Here is a 23,422-nt window from a genome sequence, read left to right on the forward strand (position 1 = left end):
CAGACAAATTTATATTTAATTAATATTTTTATTTTTAGGAAAGAGAAATAAAATTGTATAGAGAATTGATAATGTTTTAGAAAATTACAGACACTTTTATTAATTTTTTTTTACAGAAAAACAGTTTTTATTTTTAAGAAAAAGTCGTAGTGTTATATATAAAAATATTACTTAAGAACAAATCCAATACATGGCGTAACAAAAAAAATCAATTCTTACAACAATAAATATTCGTTTAATCTATATTATATATAAATATATTTTTTTATATTACAATATCTTTTAATTTATATTTAATATATCTATCTAACTATTAAACTAAATACGTTTTCTAATAATTTTGTATAGCTTTACTTTTATTATAAATAATATGATATGATATAGATTCAAGACGTTTTATTGTAGATAGCAGAAACGAATAATAAAATTAAATAATACGATTTATAAAATTTCACAAGTAAAAGTAATATGTTAATATTTGCTACGAAATGTTTGCTACTGAATTTCAATACTTTTTATAGCAAATAGTTTTAATAATTTTTCACATTAATAGTTCTTATTAAATACTTGTACATATGTACATATGTTTAAATGGCAATATAATAAACTTCTATTTACGAATCTGGTTCCAGTTCTCTCTCTCTCTCTCTCTCTCTCTCTCTCTCTCTCTCTCTCTCTCTCTCTCTCTCTCTCTCTTGATCATTCCTTGGTCAGTAATAGTGCCTTCGTGCTATCCCATCGTCAATGTGCTCTATCCTTTCTCTCATCAAGCGATCTTATCGAGGTCACTCTTAATAGTCGCTTTAATCGCCTTCCGCCTCGTATCATCTCCGCTCGCGATTTCTCTAAATATAACCTCGAGACATTACATAATCATCTAGCCACTCTCGATTGGATCACCGTACTCCGTCTTGCTTGACGATAAGATCGCTTTACTAACCTTCTGCATTGAACTCTTGACGCTCTAGTTCCTACTCTTGACGCTCTAGTTCCTCGTCGCACTTTCTCTGCTAGAAGGCCGCCCACCTAGGGTTGCCAACTCAAAAAGATTAAATTACCGGATATTTTGTCTTCGGAAACAAAATTGAACCGGACAAAACCGAACATAAACAATAATTATAAGAATCATAAGTAATAATCATAAAATTAGAGTAAACACAAAATTTTATAAGAAATTACTTATAATATTGTTTTTTAAACAATTTAAAAAATAAGTTGGATCAATAAAATAAATAATTTATTATTATTATTTAATAGAAGATCAATTTTATTATTAAACTTAAAATTAAATATTATTATATCTTATACGCATATATTTAATTTCTAATATTTTGTTATAAACATTTTGTTAAAACATTTAACACGTTTAACATTAAAATAAAATATGTTTATTTATTAAAACTTAAAAGATTTTTTGAACAAAAATAAAAAAATATTTAGTAATAAAAATATTTGAGTAAAAACAAAATATTCAAAAATTTTTTGGATATTAAAGCTCATTCGATTACTTAAAGTCATATTTTTCTATATTTCTTACAGCTTTTAATAGATTAGGTTTAGATTTAGTATAATTTGCGAAGTCATTACATGACATATCAAAATTAATAAGAGTAAATAATTCAGCTTTAACTAATTCAACTTCCATTCTGTTTCTTGACTTTGTCCATATTTGTCCCATTGAACTGAACACTCTTTCTAGGAAAGCATTACTTGTTGGTATTGAAAGTACAGCCTGTACTATTTTTAATAAGTTATTTGTAGTAATATTACATTTCTTGAATATAGCTATCCATTGTTATATATCCATAATAATAATGGAATCGACATTGATTTTATTATTATTTTTAACTGGGCAAAGTCATCAATGTGTCTCTGAATGTAAATAATACTTAATTACCTTTCACTGTAAAATAATCAAAACACTGAGTCACGAATTAAAATAAACTGATAAATTATATGAACTGCTCAATAGACTTTACAATATTTATGTAACAAAACAATAATTATGCAACCATTGAGCAACTATTATCGAAGACTGTTTTCTTTTAGATCTGTTGTCCTAAAACTAGTCTGCTACTAGAGTTCAGATCTTAAACTGCGTTCGGAAACATCACCCGAATCATCCGAGTGGCCGATTTTCTCCATATTGTTTAAAAAGGATACATACAAACAATCGGGTGAGATTTCCGAACGCAGTTTTAGTAATGGTCTCTCCATTTCAAATTCTAAGTGCCACGAAAATTAGCGGGAAATCTGTTAAATAGTTCCTTACGCTCTAAATACCATTTTATTATTTAAATATACGTAAAAACCGGACATATGATGTCCGGTTTAACTTATCAACCGGACACCGGACAATACTCTTAAAAACCTGACAGTCTGGGTCAAAACCGGACGGTTGGCAACCCTACGCCCACCCCATGGATTCGGCAGGAACTGCGCTTAGTTATGCGCGAAAGAAACTCGGCCAGAAGAGCCTTTCGCAGGCGTTCTTCCTCCTCTATTTTAATCACTTTTCGTATACTGCGTAACAAGATAAACACCTTACTGGACAAAGCCAGAAATGATTACCTTGCACAGCGTCTCGACTCTGCCTCTTCTCCCGCTCAGCTCTGGGGGTCAATCATGTAATTTCACGTGGAACTTTTCACGTTTCACTTTTCACTTTTCATTTTTTCATTTTTCACTCATAGAGAGTTCACGTGAATCTTTTCACGCACAGCGATTATGTATGAATAATGCACGGAAGTTTAGGTTGCGTTCCAAAATTCAGCCTTTAGAGGCTCGAATCTGTCATCGCTATTAAGCGGTCGTGAAAAAGGTTTCTACCTGCTTTTATAGTATAATTTTTACTGTAAAAATTTAATTATAAAAAAAGAAATTGTAAAAAAATATATTCATAAATAAATAGCAATATTTCTTAGTTATATTGCATAAACTTATTTTACAAATATAATATATATTACATTTATTTTTGATGATCCATATACGAGTATTGTAACAACTATTTTATTATGTAATAATCTAATTCTAAAAATTACATTGTAATTTAATACAATGTTTTTCAAAAATAACTTTAATTTAGTTTTATATTTATGCAAATTTTAAAGTAAATTAATTTCATTAGTCATTAAATTTAACTTTGTTTAATTAAAAAATATTGAATAATTTAGTATACGGACCTTTATCAAAACTGAATTCTCCGCTCACACATGTATTTTCCAAATTTATGTACTAATGTAATCATTTTTTTCGAGAGATTTAACTCACTGCATTTTATTTATTTATTATTATACTATATTAAATATTATGTAAAACTATTCCATACAAGAACATGTGGATGAAAAGTGGTTGATTACTGCAATATAGGTCCTAATTTCAAGAAGCAAAAGAAAATTAAACATAATAGTTTAAAATTTATTCATGTTCAATAATCAGAGAAGAAAAATAATAAAAGAGTGCTGAAATTTACACCCGGAATGGCAAAATGTATTATATTTTTGTAGTTTTTAACTATCTGTTAAATATAATTTTCCCCTTTAAATATTAGAAAAGCATTAATTATATCATATCATATGCTACCAAATATATAGAATGAGGCAATATAACTACTACCACTCTGAATATCTTTAAAATTATGAGAATAAAAGAAAAATTTATCAAATAGAAATTACATGACACAGAAGTGATCTTGTATTTTGCTTCTTTCTTACATAAAGTTTTAATTAGAAAATTTTTTCCTTGTTTTTTAAAATAAAATTATATATAGATTTTTCTTAAATAACATAATTTTTTTAATATAACTTATTCTGTAAAAATATTAAAATAGAGTTATTAAAAAGTCAACAATTTATTAAATATTTTATATTTTATACGGATGTATTTTGGTAAGAAGTATAAAATCTCAAACTAATAATTTTTGGGGCAACTATATTTTTTATGTACAGAATAATAAGATGAATTAATTGCTCTAAAGAAAAGACATGGATTAAAAAATATATATATAATTGCACATTGACAATTGCATGATTTATTATTATTTATTAGTTTTTAGTATAAAATATCTATATATACATATACACAATGAAATCAATTATTTAATTAAAAATAAAAAAAAACTTGCTTCTAAAAATTAAAATCTTTGTGCAAGAGTATCTTTTGTACACTTTTTCATTATCTAACAAATTAATCAATTAAAGATTGTTTAGTATTAATTAACATATATCAAATGAGGTTTGTCCAAATCAGTCCAAAACTTTGCTCGCTATTTAAAACGCTTCTATTTTTCCGTGATTGACAAGTTTGATAACTTTGGCACATAAATCGGATCGTGTAAACGTTATAATTGTTATAGGCTTCACAGGCAGACGATGATAGATAAATTAATCATATTATGATTGCAGAATTAGATGCCGTCAGTGTCTTTGTTTTATAAGCATAAACAAGTTTGGATTCAAGCAAAGATCTTTTTTTTGTTACTTTTTGTGTGACAATATCAAAGCGAGAAGTAAAAGCGTTTTAAATTGCGAGCAAAGTTTTGGATAGACACCTGTATTAAATAACTGATTTATCCTCCAAATACATGTTATTCTTTTACATATCTTTTAATCGATGAGCAAGTGCTTTGGTAAATAAAATGTTTGCCAATTTACTTTGTGCGTAGCTCATCATTGGCGAATAAGATCTCTTTAAATTAATGTCATCAAAATTAGTATCGCCAACTATAACAGAATATTTTTTTTATAAGTATTTTTATTATTATAATAATACTTTAAACGAGAAAATCGTTTTAATGAACGTATGTAAAAAAACATTTTAATTTTTAAAAAGACACCATAATATTATTTTACTTACAAATATGCGCAATTGACGGGAGATTGACTATTCTGCAATTGGGAGACAATTTTATTTTAGGCAAAAGTAGAAGGGTCAAAAGATGGTTGACTTGTAATCATTCCCGACTCAATTCATTTCCGACCATCGTCTTCTCGTACGGATGCGCATACACGCCGGCATTATTTATAATTATGTTAATAGTTGTTTTATTCGTCAGTATAAAGTGTTTTGTACATTTTCTTACGCTCTTCAAACTGCATAGATCCAAATAATAAGTTACAAACTCATCTACACTCATTTTATACTCATCCTTTGTGATCCTAGAAATAATCTGTAAAGAATAACTGTAAAGAAATTTCGCAATAATTTCTTTACAGTTTTTTGAGGGGGGGGAAAAAATTAATATTAATTTTAATTTAATAATACGTAATATTACTTAATCTTGTTTAATTTAAAACTGTGTTATGACTGAAAATTAATTTGGCACGTAGTTCATTGAATTTGAAGGAAGTATATAAAATCACACAAATAATACAAGCACGTAGATTTAGCTGCCTTGAAAGCATTTTTGTTCAATTTGATATAGTAACGGTCAAAATATCTCTCTACTACTTTAATTTTTTTATATTTTCTATTGCTAGTTATTAATATATTCATAACAGCATAATATTTATATAATTTATTTACTCGTTTTCAATATACATTTTCCAAATATATCATTTTTTAACGAGGTGAGAATATCAATCCAGCAAAACTAAACAAACGTTAATTCTAATTGTTGAGTATTTATTAAGACTTTGCAGCGAAATATCATTATGGTTTACATATTGCAGAAATTCCATTTCAACCAAATATACACTATTTTGAGATAAGGAAGTAGATAATAAAATGTTCATAAAATTGAAAAACTGTTGCTCCTTTTCATTAATGTACACTTTATTATTAATCGTCGAAGTAAGTGAACTTCTATTGTTTATTGTTTCAATCACATCGATTACTGTGTCTTTATTAAATTGTAATTTAATATCTCTTAAATTTGGAAGTATCCAACAAAGCTTCTATTTTGGGGGACATACGGTAGCAATAATAAAATATTTAGCATCATCATTTAATTCAATTATATTATAAAAACAATCGTGGAAACGTTTTAGAAAATACTCTTTTAATGGTTCACAATATTTTAGTATTCCAATATTATTTTAATCTCTCTCTAATCCTTTAATATTTTCTAAATTGTTTTTTAAGCCAAAGATCCAAGATGTAATGTTGCTAAAAAATATTATACATTAGGCAATAAAATTATCGCAACACTCATTTATACTAAAATTTTGCACAATTTCAAATTATCATAATTTTGTTAAGAATTATCGTACTTGAAATTTTTATTATATTAAAGCTTAAAGTCTCTTAAGGTGCATTTGACCAATTTTGAATTTCTGCTTTCCTCCTTCCGCCGTTTCTTTAAAAGTAAAGACGTGTTTTGTTTCCAAACATTTGCATAGTTTGACGCACTCCACGGCAGTGGAGTAGAATAAATTTTTTTCGCAAATGTCACAATAGCCATCGTAAAATTTGGAGTTTTCCCTGCAAATTAAAAAAAAATCAAGTTTTTACGATTTTTTTGAGGAGTTAGAATGTATCAAAGTTATGTATGCATTTTTGTCAGTTACCGCCAGCATTACCTGGATTTCGATTTGTCTCATTGATGATGAGGCAATCTTCTTTAGCTGACGTTACATAAAATTCGACGAAATCCGCCTTTTTCTTGATAACGAGCCCAAACTTGAGAGATGAAGAATGAATACCTGTTTGCCTTGTAACATAACTTTGATTCAATCTTTCTTCCAAAAGAGCATTGATTTGCGCACATTGAATTTCATTCAAACGAGGTATTGTTACGACTTTATTACTTGCTTTTTGAGTGACACAGTAAAGAATAAGTTTACCCTTATATACAGTTTTGGTGTTTACAGTTTTTATGAGAATCAATATAAATCACATACATTTCACAGTGTTTCTCCGGATCACATGCAAAAACTGGCCAAATGCACCGGCCTTAGGCCGGTTCTACAATGCGTCATGTGTCGCTGTCGGATGTCGTGTCATAAAGGATGGGAGATGTTAATTCGTTCCGAAGGAGAAGTGAGAAACCGTGTCTCTTTACGTGAGTACGATAGACGACTTCCAAGCGCAAGAGATTTTCAGATCTCAGTAACGGCTGAACCGATCAAGTTCTGAGTAAAATTGAATGGATGAAAGCATAGTCTTGAACTTTGATCCTTGCCAAACTAAAGCACTAAAGATGTGAGTATTCCTATGGTCCGCCATTTTAGTCCTTTCTCCCCCGTCTCCTCACTCCTTGCTTATACGCTGCCTCGTGACGTAGGCAAGTAGTGAGGAAGCGGGAGAGGGGGAAGGACCGTTGGCAGACCGTTGGAATACCTTTAGTGCTCTAGCTAAAGAGCGATTACTGTTACATTTTTTAATTAAACTAGAATCAAAAATTCTTTTTTATGCATAAGTAAAAAAGTATTTTATTTTATCGTTTTACCATTGAATATTGTCTTACCGCTTTCACAATTGCCTCTCCAGATATAATTGTCGATTAAGTTCATTATTATTGAAGTAAACAAAATCCATTCCTTAAAAAGCCAACATACATAGTGCATATGTAAAATGGACAAATTTGAATATCAAATATTTTTCGAACAAGAAACCATCAACAAAACCTGCATGAATCAAATACATTTAAACATACATACAAATGATACATACAATTTCTAGCAGCAGCTTACTTGACGCGCCCATTATTTTTTTAAATATAACTAATACTGTTAAAATTATCTTTTACAACGATTTAGCGATTTAGCGGATAACGTTATAACTTTCATAACAATAATAATTACTTTGAAATTAACATGTACTTTTTCATTATTTTTTGTAATATGCTATAAGTAAATCACAAGATTTTAAAATTACATTATTTGATGATGTTCGGGATGGAGCGAGAGATGGGGACGGGGTGCGAGGCGTTATCTCTCTTCCCGATTTCGCGGGAGACCGACGTTCGCGAGCGGGAAGCGAGGGCCGACCATCGTCAGGCGATGGCACGGCCGCGAGTGTGAACATGCGCTTGAGCGTGGCAAACGGCGAGCGGGAGCGTGCGCTCGGGCCGTATTAGATTGCAAACGTAGCGACAAATATTGATGCCTTCGGTATTCGACGATCTTTCTGGAAAGATCCGAAGAGCGGAATGTTGTTGACGATCTCTCGTTTTCCCGCCGGAATCTTTCTAGAAGGATCACAGTCTTTATAAGGCGCGAGAGCGAGACGCGCGTCGCAGTCGCAATTGAATTTCGAGATAAGTAGTACGCGAAAGTTAGAGTGAGCGAATTTTGAAATGGCTTGCTTCCCTTGTCGGACTTTGATCGGATTGGTACCGCTATCGATAGGCGTCGATGCGTGCATGACCATTGTGTCCGTTCAGAGTGCAGTGGGCGAGTTATACTTCGAGCGCGGTAATATTCGGGTCCTTAAAAAGAAAACGCCTTTTTGACTCACGTTTTCTTTGCCGGGCAGTCGCCTAAACCGTCTCCGTCTCAATACTTTGTTTCGCTGTCACACAGTATCTCAAGTTTCAAGTCTGCGCGCGAACAGATGATTAATATTAAATGTAATAATAAATATTGTAAATATTCAAACTAAACAATTCTGTACATTCAACAAGCTTATCTTTATGTTAAATTCACGTAATAATTTTTCTAATTCTTTATTTTTTAGCATACTGTACATTATAGCATCATTTTTACCCGAATTTGAATTAATTTTGTTAAATATTAATATCATTATTAAGACTATATTCAATGTCAGTATTGAAAATTGATTTAATCATTATTTAACAAGTCTTGTAAGTAATGATTAAAGTGTAGGCTATATTTTCAATTCATATGTATATATGTACATGGTACATGTTTGTGCACATGTGATGTAAGTTAACATATACGTACCCATACACACACAGTTCATTTTACTATTGCTTCTCCTTAAATAACAAGAAAAATAAAACGACCATCATTTTATGTCTCAATTGAAAAGATATTCATTTCTAAACTTTTACCAATAAAACGGGCCCGCCAAGTACGCTGCTGCTAGAGATTTTGCCCATTTTATCTGTCACATAATTTACTGCTCATCGAGGTGTCCAGTTTGACCACGTTGTGATTGACCACAGTCATTTAGAGCGACCGATTCCTAGAGTTTTTCCACTGTTTAACTTTATAAGTGAAAATATTTTTATAACTGGCGCATTTTAAAGATTTTGTACATTTTTTTTGAAAAAATACATTTAGACAAAATATTCAAAAACTCTCAAGATTTAACACAAAATAAACAGCTAAAACAGGCTAGCGTTATCTAACTAGGCTATAGCGTTATTAATTTCTTTTATTTATTCGCGGCTTGATTTCTATGTAAACTTGGGCGCCTCGACACACGTCGCCGAAGGAGCAACAACGACGAGGGATGTTGACGGCGGCCAGAAAGGGAGCGGACGATCGTTCAGGGCCGGTGCACGAGAAACCGCCGACGGAGAGGAGGACGAGGCGACGTGGCGACGAGTAAGCGCTGCGCGCGGAGGGCTCGCGGTCAAGGATGGACAGGCTAGAGCGGACGAACGGTCAGAGCAAGGTCGTCGGATGCCAGCTGTTCACCCGGAATAATAGCGACGGAGGATCGTCGCCTCGGAAGGAAGCTGCTGTTGTCCGCGAGGACGGCGAGAGCGGCATGGATATCGGATGCCGACGGGGACCGCACGACACCTGCAGAGACTCGACACTGCGCTGCCGTGACGTCACGACTAGATAAGGGCGGCCGCTGATAGGCCGCGCCGCGAGGCGCAAGGATATCGCGTACCCTGTAGGAGGGGTAGCGCCCATCGATCGCGCATCGAGCGCGATCCTCGCGACTTTTGCGTGCGACCCGGCGTTCGGCGTACATGGTGCGTTAGAGAGAGCGAGCGAGGGATATCGGCGAGAGTGCCCGGCCCTAGCGAGTGTGTCCGGCAGAGGATCTCAGAGGGATCCTCCCGAGGAACCAGGAGGAAGACTGGAGTCGTCGTCGAGGTGACCCTCTGAAACTGTGTGAAGCCACGAGCTGTCGGTGTCGACCGGCTCGCGCTCTGAGGTGGAGCCATTAGATTAGTGTGCGAGTGCGTCCGCCGCGTGGCGATTGAACGCACCTTCTTAGTGTTTGGTTGACTCTCCACCTCAAGCCCGAGATCTTGTTGGCGCACCCAGTTGTCGGCTGCCGCGTGTACTTTAGCTGTCCCGCCGTAGAAGCTCGCGGACGACCGGCTTCCTGGGAAGCCGCAAAGCCCTCACGCACGTGCGCGAGTCGTGTTACGTCCGTGGTCCTACGGCCGCCTGAGGAGCCTATCGGTGCGTGTCGCCTCGCGCGTGTTGGATTAATTTGGTTGTACGTTTCCAGCGACTGCGTTGCCGCCGACGCGAATCTTATTTATTGTATAGAATAAATTTAAAACGGGTATCTTGGTCGACATGTTAAATGATATACGTCTACATTTGGGATGCAAATTAATATTTTTAAACGTAATTTCGTTATTCAGAAACCGTTAAAATTACCAATTCACAGTATAAAGAATAAACTCGTAACTTTCAAGTTTTGTAATTTGAATGTCCTCAATAAAAAAACTTTATTTTAACATTTTCGAAAGTTCTCAAAGTGAGAATATGCAATAATAAATGAGGATTTTTGAGAGTTTCGAATTTTAAATTTCACGATTTGCAATTTCACGATCATTAAATTTAATATTTATAATTAAGCAATTCATCATATTTTGTATTTTTCTATTAATTTGTTTAAGACGGGGGAGGCGGGGATTTTACAAAATCACAATAATCAGTCGTATTCCGACTTCAAAACTATTCCGTTTATTTCCGACATGGTAATGCTTGGGCGATCTATACTTGCCGGTGTCCCTACGACGACTCATGATGTAAGAAGAAAGGTGAAACAAGTAACCAGATGCGCAGTAGACCATACTCTAGACCAATCAGAACTGGGTCCAAATTTTGAGATTCAATATGGCTACGGCTCCGGTACTGGGACGTATTTATACTTGCATTTATACGTGAATCGGAGATAATCGGTGAATCGAAGAAATTCAAAGCTACTTAAAAAAAGAAGAATGTGAAGGTAAGGTTGAGACTTTGTACATTAATAAAAATTGTGATAATTGTTATTTCAAATTTTGTAAACTTGAATTAGAAGAAATTTGGAAAGTTATAAGAATGAGCTTATGTGTATGGCTAAATTGTTGTATTTCATGTTTATAACAACAGTGTTTATTGCAACAATGATTTTTGTTAAAGATAATAAATTTCAAGTATTTTTACATTTTTATATTTATTTTTTTTAACAGCATCTACATTTTAAGTATGTGTGACTACATATGATTGTTTCGTATTTAAATTGCGCGGATATATTTGGACCCAAATTTCATTGGCTCATCACATCGAGCCACGCCTCTTACCGCGCATCGAGCCGCCAACGATGCGCGTTGTTTCACCTTGTTTTTTACATCATGCGACGACTTGTCTGTAGTAACGCCTATGCACGACTCTCGTCTCTTGCTTTTCTTTCTGCGGCAGCGCTATCTTCTCAATAACGCGTCAACTAATATTAGACGTTTGAATTATAACGCTTACAATTCGGCCAGCCTGACCGTTGTCCGTCCTCGGACATATAAAATTTAAATTAGAATTCTCAAACTTACATGCTATTAATATATTGACAAATACGTGTCCCAGCGCTATGTACAATAAAAGAAATCTATAACAATACTAGAGCAACTCTGGAGTCAGTCAATGTTTCTCCACGGTCGCATATTACATGCTTGCCAAACACCACGGTACGGTCGCTGAGTATTTTGATAACCATCCTCGTCAGCAACGACATAGTGATCATGTCGCAGACATTTTACAATTTTATAAGGTCCTTTAAATTGCGGTATTAATTTTCTCGAAGCTCCTGCAGTGTTATCAAAATTTCGAATCATGATTAAATCTCCCTTTTCATAATGATAAGGTTTTTTTCGCTTCCGATTTACAATAGATTCGTTCCGTTTCTGAGATAGTTCGGTGTTTTTTACAATGTTTGATCTGAGTCGATTTATATTTCTATCACTCTCACATCGATTATTCTGCAAATAGGTCGCTATTTCATCTCGCACTTTACCCCGCTGGCTGATACCAAATAAAGCTTCACTGGGGGTAGTACCAATGCTCTTATTTAATGTATTATTTAATGAGTACTCTACGTTTCTCAACACTTTATACCAATATTTTCCATTTTCGTTATCGACCAGCTTGGCTAACATAGGAGTAAGTATTCTGTTAATACGTTCGACTTGTCCGTTCGCTTGCGGTGAGCCTGTCGCTATCAGAATGTGCTTAACATCATTTCCGTTAACAAAATCACAGAATTCTCGCGAAGTAAATGAAGCACCGCGATCTGATATTATTACCCCAGGTCGGCTATAATTGACAAAATAATCATCTAGACATCGTATCGCTTCCGAAGTCGAGGCATGTTTTGTCGGATATAATTTGACATATTTAGTGAAGGCATCCACTATCAGAAATACATATTGCTTAACCAACCGCGCTCTATCTACCGGGCCATAATAATCAATGTGCAAAGTATTAAACGGTACATTCCCCTTTGGAATACTATGCAGATATCCCTCCTTACGTCCCGACACCGGAGAATAGGCGATACACTTCAAGCAATTTCTGACATGAGATTCGACCTTCTCTTTTAATTTAGGAAACCAATAATTCTGTTTGATAACGTGAACAGTTTTTTTCACCCCAAAATGCCCCATTTTATCGTGATACTTATACAGCACATTGCGCTCCATAGCCGACGGTACATAAAACAATATCTGATCAGGTTATTTTCGATATATTATACCGTTTCGCATTTCAAATTTCGAACTTTCGGATTTTTCCAACTGATCTCGCAATTCTTTAATTATCGGATCTTGGCTTTGAGCAATCGCTAAATTATATTCAAGCGGATTATCCTCAATAATTAAAATGTTCGTCGCACGACTAAGCGCATCTACATGACGCATACGCAAACCGGGTCTGTGCTCTACTGCATAATCATAGTCCTGCAACTCCAAAGCCCAGCGCGCTATTCTTGGATTTATTTCTTTTTTACTAAGCGTAAGTTTCAACGATTCGCAATCGGTAACAATTTTAAAATGTATCCCGTACAAATAAATCCTAAATCGACGCAAGGCATATATTATAGCGAGTGTCTCCAGCTCAAAGCTGTGATAACGACTTTCGGTTTCCGTGGTTCGCTTGAAAAAATAAAAAATAGGATGGAACTTAAGATCTGCTTTACGCTGCATTAAGATCGCACCGAATCCCAACGCACTAGCGTCGCAGTGCAACTCGGTATCATCTCTATGACTGTAAATTGCTAATATCGGACTAGAAATTAGCCTGCTCTTAATTTCTTCGAACGCTTTCCATTCCTTCTGACCAAAAACAAAAGGTACGTTTTCTTTTGTTAAATCATACAATGGTTTTGCCAGAATTGCAAAATCTTCGATAAATTTCCTAAAATAGGAACTTAATCCAACGAAACTATGCACTTCTCGTGCATTTTTTGGAACTGGAAAACGCTTAATTGCAGCTAATCCGTCCTCCGATGGTCTTATTCCTTCGGGAGTAACACTATATCCTAAATATTCAATTTTTGTGCTCAAAAATTGGCATTTATCCAGCCTCAATTCCATCCGATTTTTTACTAACAGACAAAATACCTGCTTTAATACGTCTAAGTGATGCTCTAAAGTTTCGGATACTACGAGAATATCATCCAAGTACACCGCAAGGTCGCCTTTCTCTATTAATTCTTTAAATACTTCATAAATAAAGCGCTGAAATCTTGCTGGGTCGACTTTTAGGCCGAAAGGCATTCTAAGGAATTCATATTGCCCTAAGGGCGTAATAAAAGCAGTATATTTTATAGACTCTTCCGACATCCGAATATGAAAGAATCCATTTCTCAAGTCCAAACGACTGAAAATTCTTTTATTATATAATAACATTAATTGGTCTTCTATGAGCGGTATGGGATGATTATCTCGCACCATCACTTTATTCAGAGCGCGAAAATCAACGCACATGCGCATCTCTCCATTCTTTTTCTTTACTAAAACTATTGGAGACGCATATTCCGAGTAACTGGGTCGTATAATTTTTCCCGCCTCTAATTCGTTCAAAATTAACCGCAATTTTTCTTTCTCCGCAAAAGACAATCGCCTAGGCTGGAAATAAAAAGGCTACGAATCTTTAACATTCAACTTTAACTCCGCCATAACTTCTGGCGACTCAGGTCGCACCGGATTGACATAATGATTTGTAAATAGTTCGCTCAATATTAGTTTATTTTTTACCGACACCGTTTCGTCAACTTCCAAGGACTCCGTAATGTTCTGTTCCTGTGAGCTAGTATCAATATTCATAATCGCGCTAATAGCTTCGTTTTCCTCCGTCACTCCTTTATCCGCAAGAGCTAAGTTAAATTTTCTCAACGCATTGCGTCCTAACACAATGTCTGACGCCATGGTATTGTCGGGCACGACGATCAGAACAATATTGTTCTTTGTAATATTATCTAAGGTGACGCTAGCTTCTACTGTACCCAATACAACTAATTTTGAATTATTTATTCCGCTAAATTTATCAGTGTAATATTGCACGTCTTTCCGTGAAGGATTTGCTATGAAACTATTCTTAACCAGACTTATTGGACTCCCTGTATCCAACAAAGCGTTCAAGGACACGACATAAGCAACCGAATCATCGCCCGAATAACGCAAAGTAACATTCTTTCGGAATTCGTCTTCGTCAGCTAACCTGTCGATGTTGTGTACTTCTTCCTCCTTCCTACTTTCTTTCTTCGGGCAGTCCTTCACTCTGTGTCCCATTTCACCTCATTCAAAACAGGATCCCCACTCTCGCCTGCGCTGCTTACAGTCCCTCGATGTATGGCCCACCATGCCACAATTGTAGCAACGAAGATCACGACCGACAATATTTTGGTTTTCTTTCCGCGCTTTCCTCCTGTCGAATCCAAATCTCTCCGCGTAACGGTTATGATAGTCTTTCCGCTCCAATCGCAACGAGATTTGCTTAAATGCCTGCAAAAACATAGACATTGAAGAAAATTGCTGCATTCTAGCATGGTTTCGCAACTGCTGATCCGGAATACCGTCGATTACATAGTCTATCAATTCACTACCCGACACCGAAATTTCGTTAGCTTTAATGATTTTATCGTGGTAATAATCACAAAAAGTCTCGTTTGCCCGCCACGTTCTCGCTTCGAACTGCTTACGAAGCTCAAATTGATTGGGCCGGAAGTCGAACATGTCTTTCAATTGTCTTAAAATCTCATCACAATCACATTCTAAAATCTCCGGTTTAGAGTAGAACCAAGCCTGCGCTTTTCCTTTAAGGTGAGAGGCCACGAGAATTTTAGCCGTTTTGTCATCTAATTCATACGAGCCGCGCAATAAGCGTACTTGCCGCTCCCACTTTGAAAAGGGTTGATGGACACCATTAAAATCATTGAGTAAGGCACCGATAACTTTAATATTAGCATTTGTTCCCGCGCTTCGGGCGCTTACCGTGGAAGGGGAATTTTCGACGATTTCCCTCTCACGTCTCAATAACGCTCTCTCTCTTTCAACGAGGCGACGCTCTCTTTGCACTAATTCCAGCTCCCAAGAATGATTCTGGTCGCTTACCTCGTGTTGCCGCATATTAGCATTACCCGCTTGCTCCAACCTGTCGGTGTCATCCAACGAATTATCCAACGTCAGCGATGCTCCAGCCTCCTCCGTCTGCGCGCCTCCCATCGCATCTCGCCATCTCTTTTCCTCCGGGTCCGCATGCAACACTCTAGCGACGAGCTCCGCTTTGTTTCCGGTAGCCGACAATCCGAATTTCCTCAGGATTTCCTTCAGTTGAACAGTCGTGCACTCCTTTAAAGAACTCATGAGGTGCTCCAATTCTGCAATACTCCGGTCTACAGGCCACTAACAAAATTTCGATTCACCAATTCCCTGATGCAATTAATCACCAAATGTTCCAAAAATCAATCTGCATCACTTCCAAATGTTCTCGAAAGTACGAAAATATTCTCGTAAACAGCCTGTCTCAACCGTCTTTCGCAGCTAAATTCCTGAGTGCCGCGTCACAATTGCGCTCCTCTCGCTCCTCGCCCCACGATCCTCGCTTCGATCGCCCGTCCCGATCCTTTTTCTCTCGTCAAGATTCCGAAAAATGCTCCAGATCGCTGGTCCCACTTCTGATAAATTTTAAGACGGGGGAGGCGGGGATTTTACAAAATCACAATAATCAGTCGTATTCCGACTTCAAAACTATTCCGTTTATTTCCGATATGGTAATGCTTGGGCGATCTATACTTGCCGGTGACGACTTGTCTGTAGTAACGCCTATGCACGACTCTCGTCTCCTGCTTTTCTTTCCGCGGCAGCGCTATCTTCTCAATAACGCGTCAACTAATATTAGACGTTTGAATTATAACGCTTACATTTGTAATACAACTTTATTACTTTATCACTGCATGCAGAATTTAATATCAAATATTTATTTATTTTATAATACCAAGATTTAAAGACTTATTTTGATAAGTCTTGATAACATCTAATTAAAAAAAATTTTTTTAGCGACCTCATGACCAACTGTGGTAGAGGTTACGGTAGAGATATAAGATAATACGGTTTCGCGTGAGAACCGCGAAATCAAGACCGTTGCTCCGGACACGTGTCGATATTCGTAGATGTAAAAAATATTTTTATTAATATCTAAATGTAATTGATTTTTCAGAAGTTTTCAAAATTTTATTTGATTTGTTACTAAGAAAATCGTAAAAATGTAAAAAAATGGTTTTTTCACTCTATCTTGGATACGTCTTCATATAGATAAAAGGCCGCCTTGAAAAGCCGTGGGAGTACTTTCACCATTCTTTTTTGCTAAGCTTTTTATTAATTTTTAAAAAATTATTCCAAGATCGTGTAAAAACAATTCCATTTGAATGTGGATTTAATCCAATTTCAAATAATCGGATTCTCTTCAGAATTCAATTTTTTTTAATTAGATTAATTTTTTTAATTTTTGATTTTGAAATTATCTTATTTATTCCTCTCATTTATTTATTTAAATTCTTTAATTTGTCTATAATTTCATCCTTATTCTTTATTTTATTTATTTTACTTATATGTTCCTTTTAGGGTGCTTGATTAACGTGAGTCCCCTCACCTCTCACAATTTGGAACAGAAAACTGCTACGTCCTCGTCATTGTTCCTGGGTTACGCTAAAAGCAGTTTCTTGAGAAATAATTAATGAGTAATAAAAAATAATGAGAAGTTTGTTTTAAGACTAATTTTGAGTATTAACAATAAAAACGTGGTATTTTTATTGTTAATTTATTGCAGAATCGTAAGCATGGGTTCTCAGTAAGAGAAATCAAAGAAATTGAATGTTGTCGATTACAGCGCCATCTATCATGAATCGAGAAAATGTTTCAGACAAATTGTATGTGTTTTTAGCCAAAGATTCCGAATATGCAATAAAAAATAGGGGTTCTCGTTTAAGATTTTAAACTTGACCCCCTCACCACTCAGTGGGAGGAGTGGGAGGGCTGATTTTAACGTCATTGTACGTCCCCCTCAAAATGACGAAATTTTGATTCTAAACATTTTTTCGTAGTGTGCTTATTTTTCGAGTTATTTGGCTACCTAAGTTAAAATCGCACGAGGGTCACCCTGTATGTGTATACAAAATTTCAGAATTTTTTGAATTTGCGGGTTTGCAAACCTTTTTTGTGAGCATCATAAACACACTGCTACGTCTTTTCAGGCACATTTTGTATTATTTCAAATTTGAAAGAATTGAATTATACCATATTTTATTTTTTTTCTCACTCACAGATTCAATAGTTCTGGTGCATTACGAGATTTTGATCAAGCGGATCGTGCGAAGTACTTACAATTTGTTACTGTGGTAACAAATCCGTCGTCCGTTACAAGGTTTTGCCGTTACAAGGTTTTGCTGTTAGAAGACATGAACGGCGTACAAAAGTTTCAATTATCTCAAAGAAGATAAGTCAACAGACAGGCTTCCATTTGCACATGCTTGGTAAATATATGAGGAAAGAAATTTTTTTAATATTCTTACGTGTATAAGCTGAAATTAAATCAATATAAAATTACGGAGCTAAAATTGTATTTTCTAATTGCAGTTTCAATTTACTGGATCTGCCAGTGCACGAGACGTATGATAAACTCCATACAAATCTACTCAAGACGATTCATGAATGCAGCGAAAGATTTGGATTTGTGTAAACTTGTTGGAGCGCTATTGTTGTATATTATGTAGCAGTTTATCATACATATGTTATCCGAGAAGGTACCGATAGCGCACAGTACTATTGCACACAGACAATCACAGCGGCTGGTGATATTAAAAATTTACTTTAAACACTGTAAACACGTGTCCTACACAGCAATGAAGATCTGTAGGATATCGGACTAAAATTATCGCGGATATACGAAATATATTTCAATTTCCTGAAGATATCGCCAGTATATTATAATATTATAAGTAAATTATAAAATCATTCCCGTATAAGATATTCAGGGAATAACTTATCCTTTAAAAGTGAATATGTTCAGTACATCTTAGGCCCGGTTTTTCATTATCTGGTTAACTTGTAGTTAAACTTAACCTGATGTTTTAACCAATGAGCTTCACCTATAGCATCATTATGAGTGAACAAGTTTATCAACTTTTTTTTCAAGGGAAATAGAACAATATTTTCAATACAAAAGCGTGCAAGACAAAGTTAGCCATAATTATAATATATAATATATATTATCTGTACAGATATATTTATACTACTTAGGCACGATTGCATGAACGTTATTTTAGTTTTAAGTAAAATTTAAATGTGTCTTTTTTTATTTAAAAAGAAAAAAAGATAGATACACGTTTAAGTCTTATTTAAATCCAAAACAACGTTAGTGCAACCAAGCTTTATTTAAATATCCGTAATATGTATTAAAAATACTTTAATTTTTACAGAAGTATAAATATGAATAGTAAAAGTAGAAAAGAGAATAAAATAAAAACAAAGAAAGCAAAGAAAAACTTAAATTCTATTACAGACAGACATAAAAGAAAACTTATACAAATTGAAAGCAATAAAATTTACAATGAAATATTTTTATCTTCTGAAAAATGTGTAACTAAAGATAATAATTATATCGATGAAGAGAAGTCATTGTTATACAATGATAAATTAATAGTAACAAATCATTCTAATAACAAAGATTTTGAACAAGAAGTAACAATATTTACAGAACCATGTGAATTACAAAACATATTGCATACTGAAGTTAACGACTGTTATTTTCTTAGTTAAATAAAAGTATAAATCCAATTGAACAATTCAATCAGTCAAAGTAGACAAATTATTTCAGCGATATTCTATACATGTTGCATACTGATGAAAGCTCATTTGCCCAGTTTGAGAAAAATATAAATTTAAATGTACAATTTGATCAGTTAAAAAATATGAATTATTTAATGATACTATAAAATAAAAAAAATTTTTGACCCAATGGACTTTACAAAATCATATTACGCATACCGCACTGTCTACATTATTGCAAGAATTAAGAAGTTATCAATGTTTTTCTACGTTATCTCAGGATGCAAGAACATTGCTTAATACGCCAACACAATATGTTGTAAAAACGATTGAATCTGGAGAATACGTGCATTTTGGCTTAAGTAACAGTATAAAACATACATTTGAAGAAAAAACTTTGACAGCAAACTTTAATACTATTATTAAAATAGCAATTAATATAGACGGCCTTCCAATTAGTAAATCTTCCGGCAATTCATTTCGGCCAATTTTAAGATCTATTGTACCACATGGAAAAGTTTTTATTATTGGAGTTTATTGTGGTGAAGAGAAACCGAAAAATGTTAATGATTTTTTACATGATTTTTTGTCTGAGACTAAAGACCTGTATGCAAATGAAATTTTAATCAATAATTTTCAGTTTCTATTTAAAATTAAGTATTTTGTATGTGATTGTCCAGCTAAATCTTGTATTTTGCAATGTAGAGGGCATACTGGATATTATAGTTGTACAAAATGTGCAGTTGAAGATGTTTATAAACAAAACCAAATATGTTTTCCTGAAATTAATGCTCCTAAACGTACAGATAAAGATTTTAGAATGCATACAAACAAATCCTATCATATATATATCACATACTTCACTTAAAGAAATTCCTAACCTTGATTTTGTAAAAGATTTTGTACTTGATTACATGCATTTAATATGTTTATGGTGTTATACTTATTAATATGTTAGGTGTTATGCGTAAATTACTTTATTTATGGATATACGAAAATGTAAGATGCCGTTTACAATATTATGATATACAGAGAATTTCTGTTGCATTGGAAAATATAAAAAGTTTTATACCAAAAGAATTTGCACATAAACCACGCTCAATAAAATATGTAAAATTGTGAAAAACTACAGAATTTTGTCAAATACTTTTGTATACTGGTCCAATAATTTTAAAACCAGTATTACCACAAGATAATTACAATAATTACAATAATTTTATTAGTTTGCATGTAGCAATTAGAATATTATGTAATGGAAACAATACAATTGCTTATAGGGATTATGCCGAAACATTATTGCAACATTTTATTGAATTATTTGGAAAATTATATAGCAAACATCATGTATCACATAACGTATACAACTTGAGTCATATTACTAACAATGTCAAAAATTTTGGTATTCTAGATAATTTTAGTGCTTTTAAATTTGAGAACTTTATGCAGAAACTAAAAAAAATTTTAAGAAAAAGTGACAAATCTTTACAACAATTATTTCGAAGATATCACGAAGCACAAAATATAACGACTAAAATAAAAAGAACAAAAAAACAATTGTATTCAATAATATCTACATGTCATTGCAATAGTCCGTTATTACTTCTATCAAGTAATCCACAATACAAATCAGCTGAATGTACTTTTTTTAAATTAGACGCAAATAGTCCTGCAAACAATTGCTGTGGATTAGAAGATAATACAATAATATTATTTCGTAATATTGCATACAGTTCTGAAAACAAAGAATTAGTAATTATAGGTCAAAAGTTTCAGCAAAAAGATAATTATTATGACATACCATGTGATTCATCTGTTCTTGATATACATATATATATGGTATTACAATTATCTGATCTTAAAATATGGCCCCTACGTTTTGTTATTAAAAAATATACAAGATATTCATATAACAATGATAAATTTATTATTATTCCTCTTCTGCACAATAAAATAATTGAAACAGATTTATGATGTTTAAAAATGCTTTTTTCTAACAAACTAAAGCTAATGTACTCGTATATCAAGACAACGGGATATTATATCATTGTAAATATTTTAGTGTATAATACTAATATTTTTATTTGTGTGTATTATTATATTATATTATGTTGTGTCGCATTGTAGGTAAAAATAATAAACATGAGCAAAGAAGAAAGTCCCTACTATATTATTGAATTTGGTGATGGAATTCAACTTATACCGTACACTTGGTTCACTACTACAGCTAAAACTAAGGCATACTGACCTAATTTCACAGACATATCGAAATATGACAAAGCTGTGAAAAACAGGTATTCTGTTAGAAAGAATTGGACTTTGTACGACGTTACAACAATATTAGGTAGTGCTCGTAAGTAAAAAATTTATTCTTTTAAATATATGTTCAGATATCCTTATGTAATTTTTTTGTATAGTGATATTAGAGTTATTAGTATCGTTGGTGAACCTATAAAAAATAATCTATTTTATTATTTTAGAAACTTTTGAATCTGGAAAAAAAAATTAAAATTAGCAGAAATTACCTCAGATTTAAATATCGATGTTAGTGAAGAAAAATAAAAAAAAAGAAAAATAAGAGCTGCTAAAAAATTTAATAGTGATACAGTTTTTGATACACAAATTGTAGAATCTGTGATAAAACCATTTCCAAAAATTAATTTGCATAAAGTTGCTCAGAATACGAAAACGAGTGATAGTAAATGCAAAAATTCACAATATGTACATGATCATTCGGCATCATCATCATCATCGTTATCATCCCAGTCATATAATATGTTGACAGACACTCATATGTCTATAACTGTATCAAAGAATAAAAAAAGAGATATAATAACAGAAATTAATGTAAAAAATAAAAGAATGAAAAAAGATAATGGTGAGGAAAATGTTGAAAGTAATAAAGAAAATTTGGACTCGTGTACATTAAATGATACGTGTATTTGTATAGTTATATCTGTATATATTTTATGATTATACAAAGTATAAAATTAAAAGTGTTACAAGTTTTACTTCTCATGCGATTAATATTTATTGTCGGAATCGGTGATTAAACCTTGATTATCTGTTTTAATAATTTTGTTCTCAAAAGAAAATTGGCTACAATTGTAAGTATAAAAAGTATTTTGTTATTTCAAAATGTCTTTTAAATGACATATAAAGTTAATTTGTTTGTAATTCTTTCGAAAATAACTTTATCATATCTTTGACAAAGCAAAATTGCTAAAAAGTAATTTTATTAAATCTCTATTATTAAATATTAAAGTTTGCAACACTTTTTGACATTTTGTATAATATATTTTATTATATTATAAATTTATTAGCACACAAATGTTTTGTTACAAAATAAATATTAAATATTTTTCATGTGTAGAAAAATTTCAAGGATTTATGGTGACGGAGATAGTACATACAAAAATCGCACTACGGCGTTGTGAGAGCATATTGCTAGAGTCCCTAGACTAAGCTAGAAAAATTTTTAAATATTTTTAATAAATGTTTATACAAAATAAAATAAGAAAAATTATAAAAATAACAATTGTTTTCCATCATACTAAATAACGGTTAATTATAAACAGAAAAGCAAAATTTTAATACATGGTAAAAAAAAAACACAATCTGTGCAAGTACATCCACGACAATTGATGCTGTCTCACAAAAAATTTCACCGAGTAATGACCCTATATTAATACCCAAGCAGCAAACAACATTGTTAAAAAGATTTTTGAAACATTTTAAAAACGTTTAAAAAAATGGGATAAGTTCCCTTTATTTCATTAAAAAACGTTTGCTTTACATTTAAAAAAATGTTTTTTAATATTAAATAAATATTTTAAAAATGTTTTTAATACATATATTTAATATTTATATTTTTTTAATGTTGAAAGAAACGTTTACTAAATGTTAAAAAAATTATTCTTGTATTAAAACAAATGTTTTTTTAATTAAATAAAGGGGACTTAACATTATCTGTAACGTTTCTAAAAATGTTTTCTAAATTTTTTAAATATTGTTTGCTACTTAGGATAC

The 23,422-nt window shown here is 33.0% G+C and overlaps 1 protein-coding gene and 2 long non-coding RNA genes across 3 annotated transcripts; 1 reads left to right on the top strand and 2 right to left on the bottom strand.

Annotated features, from left to right (window-relative positions):
* Positions 1-630: 630 nt before the first annotated feature.
* Positions 631-1,131, bottom strand: LOC113002882. Its single transcript, XR_005574922.1, has 2 exons — positions 941-1,131; positions 631-845 (listed from the first exon to the last, which is right to left on the bottom strand). It is a non-coding gene; the product is annotated as an uncharacterized LOC113002882 (long non-coding RNA).
* An 8,638-nt stretch (positions 1,132-9,769) lies between these two features.
* Positions 9,770-22,214, top strand: LOC120357449. Its single transcript, XR_005574457.1, has 5 exons — positions 9,770-9,956; positions 17,895-18,102; positions 18,206-18,372; positions 21,521-21,746; positions 21,874-22,214. It is a non-coding gene; the product is annotated as an uncharacterized LOC120357449 (long non-coding RNA).
* LOC120357448 lies at positions 14,082-16,404 on the bottom strand. Its single transcript, XM_039447708.1, has 2 exons — positions 15,686-16,404; positions 14,082-15,076 (listed from the first exon to the last, which is right to left on the bottom strand). The coding sequence occupies exons 1-2, from the start codon at positions 15,935-15,937 to the stop codon at positions 14,870-14,872; spliced, it is 459 nt and encodes a 152-aa protein (XP_039303642.1). The 5' UTR covers positions 15,938-16,404; the 3' UTR covers positions 14,082-14,869.
* Positions 22,215-23,422: the final 1,208 nt, after the last annotated feature.

Source organism: Solenopsis invicta, chromosome 1, assembly GCF_016802725.1.
Source record: "Solenopsis invicta isolate M01_SB chromosome 1, UNIL_Sinv_3.0, whole genome shotgun sequence".
Taxonomy (NCBI): domain Eukaryota; kingdom Metazoa; phylum Arthropoda; class Insecta; order Hymenoptera; family Formicidae; genus Solenopsis; species Solenopsis invicta.